Source organism: Pocillopora verrucosa, chromosome 9 (genome assembly GCF_036669915.1).
Source record: "Pocillopora verrucosa isolate sample1 chromosome 9, ASM3666991v2, whole genome shotgun sequence".
Taxonomy (NCBI): Eukaryota; Metazoa; Cnidaria; class Anthozoa; order Scleractinia; family Pocilloporidae; genus Pocillopora; species Pocillopora verrucosa.
The window spans coordinates 186,881-199,340 of NC_089320.1; the positions used below are offsets into that span (position 1 = coordinate 186,881).

A 12,460-nucleotide genomic window follows, 5' to 3' on the forward strand; every position below is an offset into this window, starting at 1 on the left:
AAACAAAGACATACTTTACTGATAAAGAGAGACTGGATTTGGAACAGATTCTTGGTTTACCAGACAAGAATGCAGTATTATTTGTGGCACCCTTCCACCTACCCTCCCTTCCCTCCCACCAAACGAATGCGCTGTTTAATTGGAAACCTAACTTTTCCCGTTGATTTTATTACTGATTGTTGAAGAGAGATCGGAGAGAAAAAAGGCAAGTAAAAGAAAAAAGCACGTGAATCACCTGTATTACCACCGGAAGAATTCGTTCTTTTCCCAGAAACGGAAATGTGACGTCACTTTGAGTTCCGCTTCTTCATGTGGTATACTGATTTGCGGAAGATTGCCGTGGTTGTCGACGATTCTCTTTAATTTTTTTCCTTGATCATCGCTTAAAATCAAACAGGTGCTTTACAATAAGCTAAAGGGACAATTGAAAAGCTCAGATATAATTTTCAAGTGATTTGACGGATTCATCTGGGATTTTGTTTCGGTTTTTGTCGAATTTTAGCAGGTTTCATGATGCGTGTTCTTGTCAATTTATTGAACGCAAAGACAATTGCTGTGAAGGTGCAATCTTCAGACACTGTTGACGTGCTAAAAGAAATAATATCTCAAGCTACTGGACTTTCTCCTGCCTCTCAGCGTCTTTCACAGAAAAGAGATGGCGAAGAGATCGAACGTCGCAGCATTTGTGTGGGGGATTTGATTAAACCAGACTCTCTCATTTATGTGGCCTACAAACAGTTGAACTCAGTAAATTTATTTTTTATCAATGCTGTGACCGAAACAGGAAGAGTTCTGAAGGTAACTCTTGAAAAAGGACAATCTTCCACCATCAACGATCTGAGGAGAAAGTTATCGAGTCGGGCAATGCTTGGTGTTCCAGAGTACAGTCTGTTTCTGCGCCAAATAGACTCGCCTTACAAGAACAAATGCTTAGGGGAATCCTTCAACAGTTTGGACGAATCTGGTGTCAATCATGGTTCGGTTGTGTACGTGCAAATCCATCCGTGGGAGAAAAAGTAAGTTTGAAAAATTGATGTTATATGATTGTGCGAACAGAACAAGTACGTGATCTTCTTTCATATGTAAATTTACGAGAATTCAAGATGCGGTCGTATTTGGTGCATTTTCCAATTTATTAGAAAGGTGGTAATGTATTATTTGATCATTGACATGACCAACTATGGGTATAATGATTACTTGGGGGAAACTGCAGAATACCCGGCTACTCATTTACATGTCATTCAATGAGAATAGCGTCTATAGTGTTATGCCTCGATCTTCAAAGCCTCCCGACATGTTAGTGAGGCGGACCAAAGTGGCCGGGTATTCCGCGCTAAAATAAACAGACATGAGCTTGCTTGCATGTTAAATTTTTTTCATTCATTAAGTACTTCGTTCATTCATTGACATTCAATCGGTCTTTCATCTCTGATTCCATTTATTTATAGTGCTAGATGTTTTCATTGCCTTGCTCATGTGCTCACTAATTCATTCAACTGTCCATCCATCTTTTTTCACATGGTGACAGTTGTTTACTTTACTGAGTATCATTCAATTGTTTGCACAATGTTTTAAACGTTTTATACATTTGTCTTTCATATGCTACAGGCAAATGAATTTTCATCCAATTTATATCATTCATCCAATTCAAGTTGATAAAATAGAGAAAAAGAAAAAATGTTGGGCTAAATTAAAGATGAAACCAAAAGAAAGTAGAATTTTTTGTAGTTGTAACATAGACCTCAACTAAAAACCTATAGCAATTACTAGTGTAGAGGTTGGATTATGAAAAGCAAAAAGGGTAAAGCAGTTTTATGTAAGGTACAGTACATGCACATACCTTCTGTATTAATTTATTATAAATTTGTTTTTTTTGCTGCTTTCAATACAGCTGGTTCCATGGGAAAATATCCCGCGACCAAGCAGAACAGATCATGTCCTCTGCAAGTAGTGGACAATTCCTTGTTAAAGAGAGTTTACATTATCCTGGAGATTATGTCATTTTTGTGTGGTAAGTTTGGCTGTACTGCAATCTACCCCCAGTTACTGATTAATATCAATGAACATTTATTCATGATAATACATACTTAGTTACCCCTCCCCCCATCAATTTATTACTTTTGAATTCATCACTCTTCATAGATTCTGAAATAATATTTCAACTTTGAAAGAAGGGTTGTTTTGCTCTTTGATGTCATAGTATTGATGGCAGAACCAAGTACTGGAAGGTGTCCTGGAGCAGGATGATGCAATTTACTGTTGATGAACAAGAGTATTTTGACAGCATCACTGACATGGTGACAGTTAGTATCAAACACTGTAGATTACCAAGTTTCAGTCAAAGCTATAGCAAATTGAGAGTTGAAGACTTAAATTTACAGGGCTGTCAGTTTAGTTAATTCCTAGTTAAGTTAAAAACTACTTTCACCCACATACTAACCCAACTCACAACAAACGAGCTACTAATAACATATAAATTGCCTTAGGGTCAGATAGGTGACTTTTATATAAAATTCTTCTTTCACCTTCAGACAACCTCATTAAAGTTAAATGAAAATAATTTTAATTTGTCTCCACATTATAGTACATACTTACATCTTCTAATCAGCATTCTATACACTAAACTCAGCACATCTTTACCTTACAGTATATACTTACATCTTCTAATTAATACTCTATAAGCTAAACTCAGTACTGTAGAAAGGAGATGGCAAGGTGAATTGAGAATACAACCTGCATCTTTAGCAACTAAGGCACAACTCCCAATAGGGGAAGGGTAGGGGGGAGGGAGAGGGTACATCTTTGACCAAGATAATTTGGGAAAAATAGAGTTTTTTCATGTATGCTAAGAAACAGGGCAGTTGGTTGGTAAGTTGAAATTTACATCTTAATGAACTTGCAACCCCTCAGTGAAATTATGAACCATACAATTAAAATCTTTCTTGAACGCATATCCTGCACCATGGAGAAGGACTTTTTGCACTAAATGCAAAGAAAATAACATCTGAAATCACTTTATGTTTCTTTGGTATTAACAAAATTAAGCTGATTGAGGGCTTTAAAGATTCTGTGACTTAATGTTTCCTTTTATGTTATTAAAATTATCCAAACTGAGGCAATTTCTCAATTAAAGTAGGTGGAAGAAACATGTGAAGCATGCAGTTCCTATTAAATGTGTTTATGAAGGGTTGATACACCAGATGTATCATTATTTATCTTTCTCTTGCAGTTCTACCAAAAAAACACAGGATTTTGGCCGCCAATCAAACTGACCAAGCCTGTATGCAGACAAGAGGTTACTAATGGAAGTGCAAATGATTCCTCATTGATTACACGGGAAGGTAATCATGATCACACAATCATTGCAATGAAATGAAGTAAAGTATTGTCACATACACAATGTAACTACTCTGTTGCAGCTCCACTTTATTCACAGGTTCAGTTTATTCTTTTGTGTTTGCTGTTAACTTGTATTTACAATAATGCATTCATTGATAAAATTAGGATATTTTTTTTTTCTGCAAGTTGGTTGCACAGTGTTAATTTCTAGACTATTTATTTTCACCTTTAGTAATTTGCAAATGTGAGTTTGTTTAAACTCCTTGTTCTCTTAAAATAGGAAATGTCCCTGCCTGATTTCCTTGCTCAAGACACTTATTATATTGTGAAGAGTTTGTCTTTTTTAAGATTCAGGAACTTCAAGCTTTTAAGTTTTCAATTAGTTTATAATGTGTTTGTGAAAGAAATTCACAGTTCGAGGTGACAGAAGTTCTTAAAATTAATGGTATCCTGGTTATGTGAAAATTTCTCCATAAAATGTGTTTCCTGGGAACTTTGTACAAGATTTGATGTATGAAATTGTCATTTCTTTTACATTTTAATTATCCTCAGACAATAACTTACAAAGAGGTCGTCTTTGCACAAATCCAGACCTAAAAATTAATCTTACTGTGGTAGTTGGACAAAAGACGTTCTCACTTCTGACAAGTCCTTTCTATCAAGTGGATTATTTGAAGAAACAAGTTGAAGAATTGAGTGGAGTGCCTGTTGACTCTCAATTAATAAGACTAAATGACAAGGCATTGGTGATGCACAATTTTTCTCTGAGAGACCATCGTATTTTGAACAACTCAACTATTCATGTTCAAGTTCACCCATGGAATGAAGAGTATGTTCATGTTTTTAATATAGTCTGTGGACTAGTTAGTGTACTGTGGACTAGTTAGTGTACTGTCAACACTGAATCAAAGGAGAATTTGAAAAGGTCCTAAGAAACTTTAAGGGTCTGGTATTAAATTACATTAATGGCAACACCTGTTCACTTTACAAGGGTCTGATGCAAATTTGAGGGATGGGAGTAGTTAGGGTTGGGTTGGGGTCCATTGTGCCACTATTTAAAGCCAAAAAAATTTTCCTGATCAACTTCTCATGTCAATACAAAGTCTATGTTATATGTTATGCCAAGATTTAAAAACTGATCTGTTCTGGTTATGATCATTTCTCATCTCAACCTGCATTGAAATTTTAAATAATTACCTCAGGTTCCAAATTAAGGGTAAATATAACTTTTAGGATAACTATGGTTTTTTGATACAAACATACATTATCACCAGTTATTCAATGTGATAAAATCTTGTCTCTGTCCTTTCTTTTTTACTCAGTTGGTATGTTGGCAAAATGTCAGAGAAAGAAATAGAATCTGTTGTGAAGGAGCTAGGCCATGTGACTGATGGAATGTTCCTTATAAGAGATAGTGCTAATTCTCCAGGAGATTATGCACTCTTGGTCTGGTGAGTTATTAACCCATGATGACAACTATAAGAAATCAAAAGTAATTAGTGTCTCACAATGTATACACCTGAAGTGTGGATCACTCTTTTTAACTGCTTAGTGCTAGTCTTCTTTTTATGATTAATTTGACAAGCTAAGTGTCATCTTGTAATGTGTTACATTTATGTTTGGCTGTGATAGGTTGGTTTCTAATAGTTATTATAACTCTATTGGAACGTTTTCCTCAGTTCTCTTCTGTTGAACAGCTCTCTCATATATTCCTGGAATTTTCAGGGAATCACAGTCCATAAAGTTTACTATCATAATAATTTGATCAGAAGTAGGTGGTGTTAGGTGTTGTTGGTTTGTTCTGAACAGTGAATATCTGTATTCAAGAAAGTACAGCAGCTGTAGTTTATCCCTGTAATGTGCCTTGATTCTGTTCTGCATACTCAGGTCCTTCAGTCTCACTGATTGAAACTTATTTTTGATGGTAGTGATTGACCCATCAAGTTGTATGACTTGAGGAGTGTTTCAACTTGAAAAGGACTGGCTAATATTTTTTTGATGGTATTCTAAACCAGACGATTGTGTATTGTAACTTCAGCATTAGTGCATGCAAATTGTACATTTATATATTAATTACAACTTAATCATCTTTTATGCTCCAACTGATTGCTTAAGATTGATGGTCAGAAACAACAAGCTTTTAGTAATGGAGCTAGTACAACCATCCTTTTTATAAGGCTTTATTTTTGTGAGCCATTGGTGTCCAATTTGATCCCATGCACTTGCATGCTGTATGTCATTGCAAGCTGTTTGTGTTTTTGCTTGTAGGCTTCAAGGCAAGCATCAGTCCTATCGAGTGTCGTACAAGAAACAGTTATACAACATTGATAAGAAGTCACACTTTGGCAGCCTGTCTCAATTGGTAGAGGTGAGTGCAAATGACATACCAAAAGTTAATCAGAGAAGCACAACGATGTACAATATTTGGAAGTCTAAATATTTGTAAGTCATATAGTTTAGTCATACTCCAGATAGTCAATGTGCATCAGGCTACTTCTGGTTTCTTATGTTGAACATACTTTGGACAGTTTGACCAACATGTACGTGTACAGTATAGTACTGAATTAAAGATATGAGTAGTGTAGTTGAAAGTTAGTAAAGGAAAAGGAATTATTTAATAAAGAAAAGCATTATTTCATTATTTCAGAAGAAAGATGAAAATGCAGCATAAGGTAATAGCTAAGGGCACAGAGTGATGTGTATAATTGATGGTAATTCTAAATTGTTAGTAATAAACGATAATATTTATCTTTCAGCACTATAAACGCCCAAGTGGTTTTCTAGATACAATTCTCACCAAGCCAGTGAAATTTAATAAAGAGCAAAAAGGTAAGGCTTGGTGTTTTAGAAATTTCCCCTGAATGGTTGTACTTGAAGATGTCAGCCCTGTTTTCCTAATCACTTTTAGAACCTTTCTTCAGTTTGTTGAACAGTACTCTTCTACTCCTCACTTAGGAGCATGCCAGGAGAAGCCATAATTTATAATACACCAGCTCTGAGTCATTGATTTAAATTGTGCTTTGAATGTTTGGGTAGAAGTCTAAAACTTCTGAAATTGTGCTTGGTTATGAGTTGATTATCCTCTTGAAGTTGGTATTTGCACAGAAAATTACATGGGATGTCAATTCCCTATCACTTAATGTTGCTTTCAGTTTCTTAGTGACTTTTCAGTTTTAATGAAGTTATAAACCAGATCTCTAGTTTCTCAGACAGGCTTAAATCTTCCTCAGCATACATGAAAAGCAGCTCTGTGTTGACCTAGGGTTGCTGCCTAAACTTTTAGCCTGTGAAATTTCCTACACAAGCTTAGTGCCCTGACTGAACCAATTTCCTGTCAGCACAGCGCCGCAGTTACATTTACAGGTTACATTAGCAGTCATTGCCTTGTAAAGTTAAAGTTAATGAGTTAGAGACAGAGCTAGAGAGGGTATTTTTCTCTCCTGCAGGCCTCATTCCACCTGCCATTCTAGCAAGAGGTATTAAAGCCAAAGAGGCTTACAGCAGAGCTTTAGAGCATGGTAAAACATGCGACATTCGTGTGAGAGTCATGCTGATTGGACAAGACCATGCAGGCAAGACAAGTGTTAAGAGATCACTCATGGGTGACAAGTTCAACAGAGATGAGGTCAGCACAGCAGGTGTGCAGATGGACCCACCTTTGTTAAGAGTCGGAAAAAAGCCATGGAAACCAGAATCCGTTTCTAATGAGTTACCTACCACTATGTTTGATCACAATACTGCTCAGTTGGTAGCCAGGCAGTTGTCAGGAGGCCATGACGAACTAGAAAAGACACTCAGTAAATCTGCTGCTTCTGATGTGCATGATGAAAAACCTAAAACTAAACAAAGTCTGTCTAATGGGGTGCATAGCGAAGAAGAGTTTGATTTTAAACAAAATCTTTCACGGACCAGTATTCCATCCAGTGGTTACGAAAGTTCATCAAGTGGTGACAGGAGCTCTCGAGGCTCGCCCACGTTCCCATATATTGGATGTAAGTGTTAAAGAGCTTAACTTTGTAGATCAGGCTATGTATTGATGTGTAGATCTCGTCATGTGAGAGGTAACATTGGTGTACTCCTAGGTGTCCTCAAGCCGGTTAGCATTAATCCTAGGTCAGCTGTATGCATGCAGGTCTCTAGTCCCTTTCAGTAAGTGTCAGATCTAGAGTAATGTTAAACGTCTTCGAGCAACTTCGGTCCCGAAAGATCTCTATTCGGCGAACATTGTGGATTGGTTTTGTGACCCCAAATTTTATCTTTTGAATAGCAATTTATCCCCTTAATTGAGGTTAGCGTGGTGAGTCAAATATGACGGTCCGGTACCAAGTTAAACTTGTATTATTAAGCTTATCCGTATACAGTGTTCGTAATTTTGGGCTAGACGTCTTTACTTGGTTATCGTGTGCGATTTAAGTTAGTGTACCATCATGTTGATGTGGACGGAGTTGTTTGACTCAAATTGCTTTTCAAATGTTTTTTTTTTATCAGCGGGGGAGAAAAATACCTCTGGCGAACCCACTTCACCAGTCCTCCAAGATGAAGTGTTCGCCAATGACCCCGAACCTTTCCGTCATCTGTCGCAGGAGATCATGATCTTGGTCGAACGTATGCTTCAACAAGGCACTCACTCAGTTGGTGCAGATCAGATATGGCCAGTGATCTGGGACTTCGCAGGCCAATCCCTATATCACGCCTTACATCCCATCTTTATGTCGCGTGAAGCTGTGTATCTACTTGTGTCTGACTTGAGCAAAGACTTGTTACAAAGGGCAGATAACAGTGCAAAGCAAACCAAACAGCCGGGGGTCAGGACAGCGACTAAGGGCGAGTCTAGTCTTGATCATCTCATGAAGTGGATGGATTTGGTTCATTCTTTTCGGAATCCTACCCATAATGCCGTAGATCCTCAGGGTTTTGCCCAACCTCCGGTCATCTTGGTCGGCACTCATGCCGATAAGGTGACTGGAGATCCATGGGATGCCATGAATAAGATCCTCGAGAGTTTTGAAGGCAAGGCCTTTTCATCCCATATCGTCGACGACAAATTTGTTGTCGACAACACTCGTGCTGGACAGCCTTTTAAACATGAGGATCAAAATGTCCACAGACTCAGAGAGAAAATTATCTCGGTGGCGTCAACATTGCCTCACACCAAGCAACTCATACCGTTGCAGTGGCTCCACGTTGAGAAGTTACTTCATCACTTAGCCAGCAAAGGATACAAGCACATCACCAGAATGGAATTCAGAGAAGTTTCTAACAAAATTTGCCAATTCGAAGTGGAAGAAGATAGCGAGGAATTGTTGCATTTCTTGTGCGATTGCGGCGCAGTTCTCTACTTTAAAGACGAGTCAAATCTGTTCAACAGTCTGGTGATACTCGACCCGCAATGGCTGATCAATGTATTCTGTGAAATTCTTAGAAGTGTCCCCGGCAAGAGAGAGACAATGAAAATTCGGGAACATCGCCGGATTCTTGCTAAAGACGGGATCTTGTCTAATGAACTTATTGAATATACATGTAAGAAACTTAAACTTGAACTCTCCCAAGAAATGCTAATTTTAATTATGGAAAAAAGCAACCTCATCTGCCACTGGAATGAGCAAAATGGCAAAGTGGTCTATCTTGTGCCCTCGATGCTGACTGCTAAACCAGACAAAGATATATCTGGACTGATTGGTCAAGGGAAGCTTGCTCCAATTTACATTAAATTTTCCTCTGGATATGTTCCTTATGGCGTGTTCTGCAGATTCCTGGTATCATTTGGTCAACAAAGTTCTCCCGAGTGTCCTGCCACTCCACCGAAGCTTTTCGCAAACGCAGCTCGATTTGTCGTCGGCCAGCAAAGCAACTACAACTTGACGTTAGCCTGCTTCAAGAGTGTCATAACGGTTCATCTGGTTTTTGAAGGGAAGTCTGAGGATGGACGAGAAACGGCTTCCATCTGCCGACATATTTGCAGGTTGGTGATGTGCAAAAATAAATTTAATTCGGAATCTTGTACTTCACATGAGCAAAAAGTTCATCATCGAATGCGAATTAGTCCTGTTAGAGCACAACGTCTGAACCCTCAACTGGAAGATCGGACTGTATGATCAACACTTCGTAATTTTTAAAGCATTACATAAAAAATTGAAAATAGCAATGGAAACGGGAAGTTTAGTTGAGTCCCCCTTTCCAGTTTTTATACTGATAAAACATTTGAAGTAACAATATTTCAAGGTGTAAATCACACTTAATGATGTGATACACAAGCACAAAGAAGGTAGTTCCTCGCATTCTGTTTAAACTGATACCAAAGAGCTTTTTTTGTTGAAAAAGAACTGGTGTGGTTCAAAGAGCGAGTAGCGCGAATTTTATTCTGAGTTAGGAACTTAGTATAGGAGATGTATTGAGTGTTTAAACACAGGCTCAGCATACAATTCGTATCCTATAGTGAGCGTTAAACAGAAATAGTGTAAGCCAAAACATCTCGTCTAAAAATTCGTCGGTGACAAAGTGGTGCAGATTTACTTTGTTAAAGTTGCTTTGTTTTTCAGTACTGTAGAACGTACCCTGAAGTCTCTTTGTGTGCAGCATCCGTGGTTACACTCCATGGAGTGGGAGCTGTGTGCCCGATGTGACCTCTGTATGGGTGAAGACGAAGATCCCGAGGGCTGTTCATGGCATCGTGCACGCTCCTGTCCTCATCCTGACTGTTCACACTTCATTCCTTTAGTATCAAAGCCTTTGATGTGTGACAGAACCTACAGATCATCAAGTTGTTTGCTCAGCGAGGAAAAACTTAAGCCTTGGGTTAAGGTATGGGAACTATTAACGATTCAGTTGACCAATAACCAGGATTAGGTAATGTGACCAAAATCAACCGAATTTCTCTGCACAAAATTACATGGAAAAGAGAGGGATTTTGGACTGGCCTCTAGTATGTGTTCAGTTACTAAATAGGTGTTGGGGGGGGGGGGTGGGGGATTAGTGGTGAAGGGAAAAAGCGAAAAAATCTGGGAGACTTGGACAAGGTGGCATTATAAGAGAGGACCACATGATTTGTTCATTAAGAACATCAAGTTTGACATTTTTGAAAAACACCATCCATCAAGACACAACAGTTTTCCAAAGTCACTGTATGATACAAAAGAAACTTACATGCCGTTTGTAGTTTTTTTCATAAGAAATATCTGAATTGTTATATGTATTTAGTGAATTACTCAGTGATTTTGATTTGTTGTTTGATTGTATAGCCTTAGTTTTGATTGATTGTATAATCTTGGTCTTGGAGGTGATCATAAATCATTCTAGTTTGTGTAATCAGTTGCCTGGTTACCGTTAGATATACTTTTTTTCTGCTGAACGATTTTGAGTTACAAGACGGAGGATTTTGTTGATTGGATTGAAATGTATCACGTGAAAGCTTGGTCATTTTCTTTATCCAGATCTGGGTTTAATGAATTTATTTATTTTTGTTCAATAGCATTTACGCTGCACAAATCAGAATCCAGGTAAATAATTTGTTATTTGGGGATTAATTATTACAACTCTCTTGCTTTGCATGGATGAGACTTTCACAAAGCCCTGATTAATGACACATTCGAAAAATGCACTTTGCCTTTGAATTTGAGCTGGTGGCGCTCAAAGCTAGCCAGAGTAATTCCAGAATGTTGCAATTGACAGTTAATTTTTCCATTCAACTGAATGTCAATATTATTTCCATGTCCCGTGTTGATTATATGGCCTATTTACTCATCTTTTTGAGTAAAACGATTGAATTACCCTAACTGTGTTGGTAAACCAATTTTTACTATCCCTACAGCCCAGTTGCAGTTTAAACCTGGTGTGGTGTCTCATGATGATCAACTGCGCTTGGCGCATGATGTCGGTAACAAGTGGGAGCAGTTGTGCCGCATCCTGCTAAACGAAAAACATCGGGAGCATATTGAGCGCGATAAAACAAGCCTGTTTGACAAGTGCTTTGCTACACTGTGTACTTGGGTAGGGGCTCAGGGAAGTGGTGCCACATATTGTGCTCTTGGAATGGCGTTGAAGACGCTGATGGAAGAGGAGTCAGACACAGAAGATCTCTGTACTCGGTACTGCCTGGAGTCACAGGGTGTGATGGAGAGTAGTGTTGAAGACACTGTCGACTCTAAAACGGAATAAGCTGAGTTCTGAGGGTAGACGACATCGTAGGCTTCTTTGAAACCCATTAACTCTTTGTGGTCCGTGTTCATTTGTTAGGCCAACCACAATAAAATGTTATAGAATAAATCATAGGGGTTCAGTTACATATCGTTTGATATTTAGTTTAACATAATACACTGTCCTCTCTCTCTCTCTCTGAAGTTTACCAGCGTGAATTGCCTCAACTCAATTATAATCTAATGTTTTCTGTAACATGTTGTCACTACATACTTATACTCAAAAGATAATAAACATGCTTAATTTAAACGTGGGAGACATCGTGCTGAACTCCAGATTGAAACAGGAGAACGGACCAAAGGAACTTCATTTCTGTTAGGCATATTCACAAATCAGAGTTCAAAAGCGATAAAAGTAAATTCAGATGCAATTTTTTCCATTTTCTCAATTTGCGGGACATGGCACCTCTTTTTTTCCAGTAGAGCTGTCCTTTCGATCCAGGGTCTTGGATTGCTTTCTTGACTGGTTTACTTTCGGCCTGATCGGATCTTCTACCTTGTTATGTTTCGTTTACATTTACCGATGTATTGATTTGCCGGCCTCTTCGGCATTTGTCTTCTGCATCAGCTATAATCTTTCAATGCCTCGGCTGTAATCTCAAAAGTATTCTCTTTGACGTGTAGGCAGAGAAGCAGGCTAAAACATAAATTTATCAGATGAATGTCAGTGTCTCGACCCGTTGCTCTATAAAGTGTCAGTTTTCTTTCCGAGCCGATGGGGTCACCACTCGAATTACCAGCGTACACCACCCTGAGTTATCCACTATAGAACGAGGCGGAGATGCATTAATTACGATATCTTGCTGAAAAAATTTAAGGAACGAATGTAACTATTGCCCGTACCCGGCTTTAACATGGAGATCTTTGATAAGTATTGCCTCAGAACAGTCCCCTTCTGAACTAGAGAGGAATTTTCGCGATGTATCTCA

General features: G+C 38.3%; 1 protein-coding gene across 1 annotated transcript; it reads left to right on the forward strand.

Annotated features, from left to right (window-relative positions):
• The first annotated feature begins 323 nt into the window (after window positions 1–323).
• LOC131781258 (uncharacterized) lies at window positions 324–11,601 on the forward strand. The gene is made up of 13 exons (XM_059097905.2): window positions 324–1,016; window positions 1,892–2,011; window positions 2,201–2,303; window positions 3,230–3,341; window positions 3,892–4,168; window positions 4,662–4,790; window positions 5,608–5,707; window positions 6,096–6,168; window positions 6,786–7,331; window positions 7,828–9,301; window positions 9,879–10,140; window positions 10,808–10,835; window positions 11,147–11,601. The coding sequence occupies exons 1-13, from the start codon at window positions 511–513 to the stop codon at window positions 11,491–11,493; spliced, it is 4,077 nt and encodes a 1,358-aa protein (XP_058953888.2). The 5' UTR covers window positions 324–510; the 3' UTR covers window positions 11,494–11,601.
• Window positions 11,602–12,460: the final 859 nt, after the last annotated feature.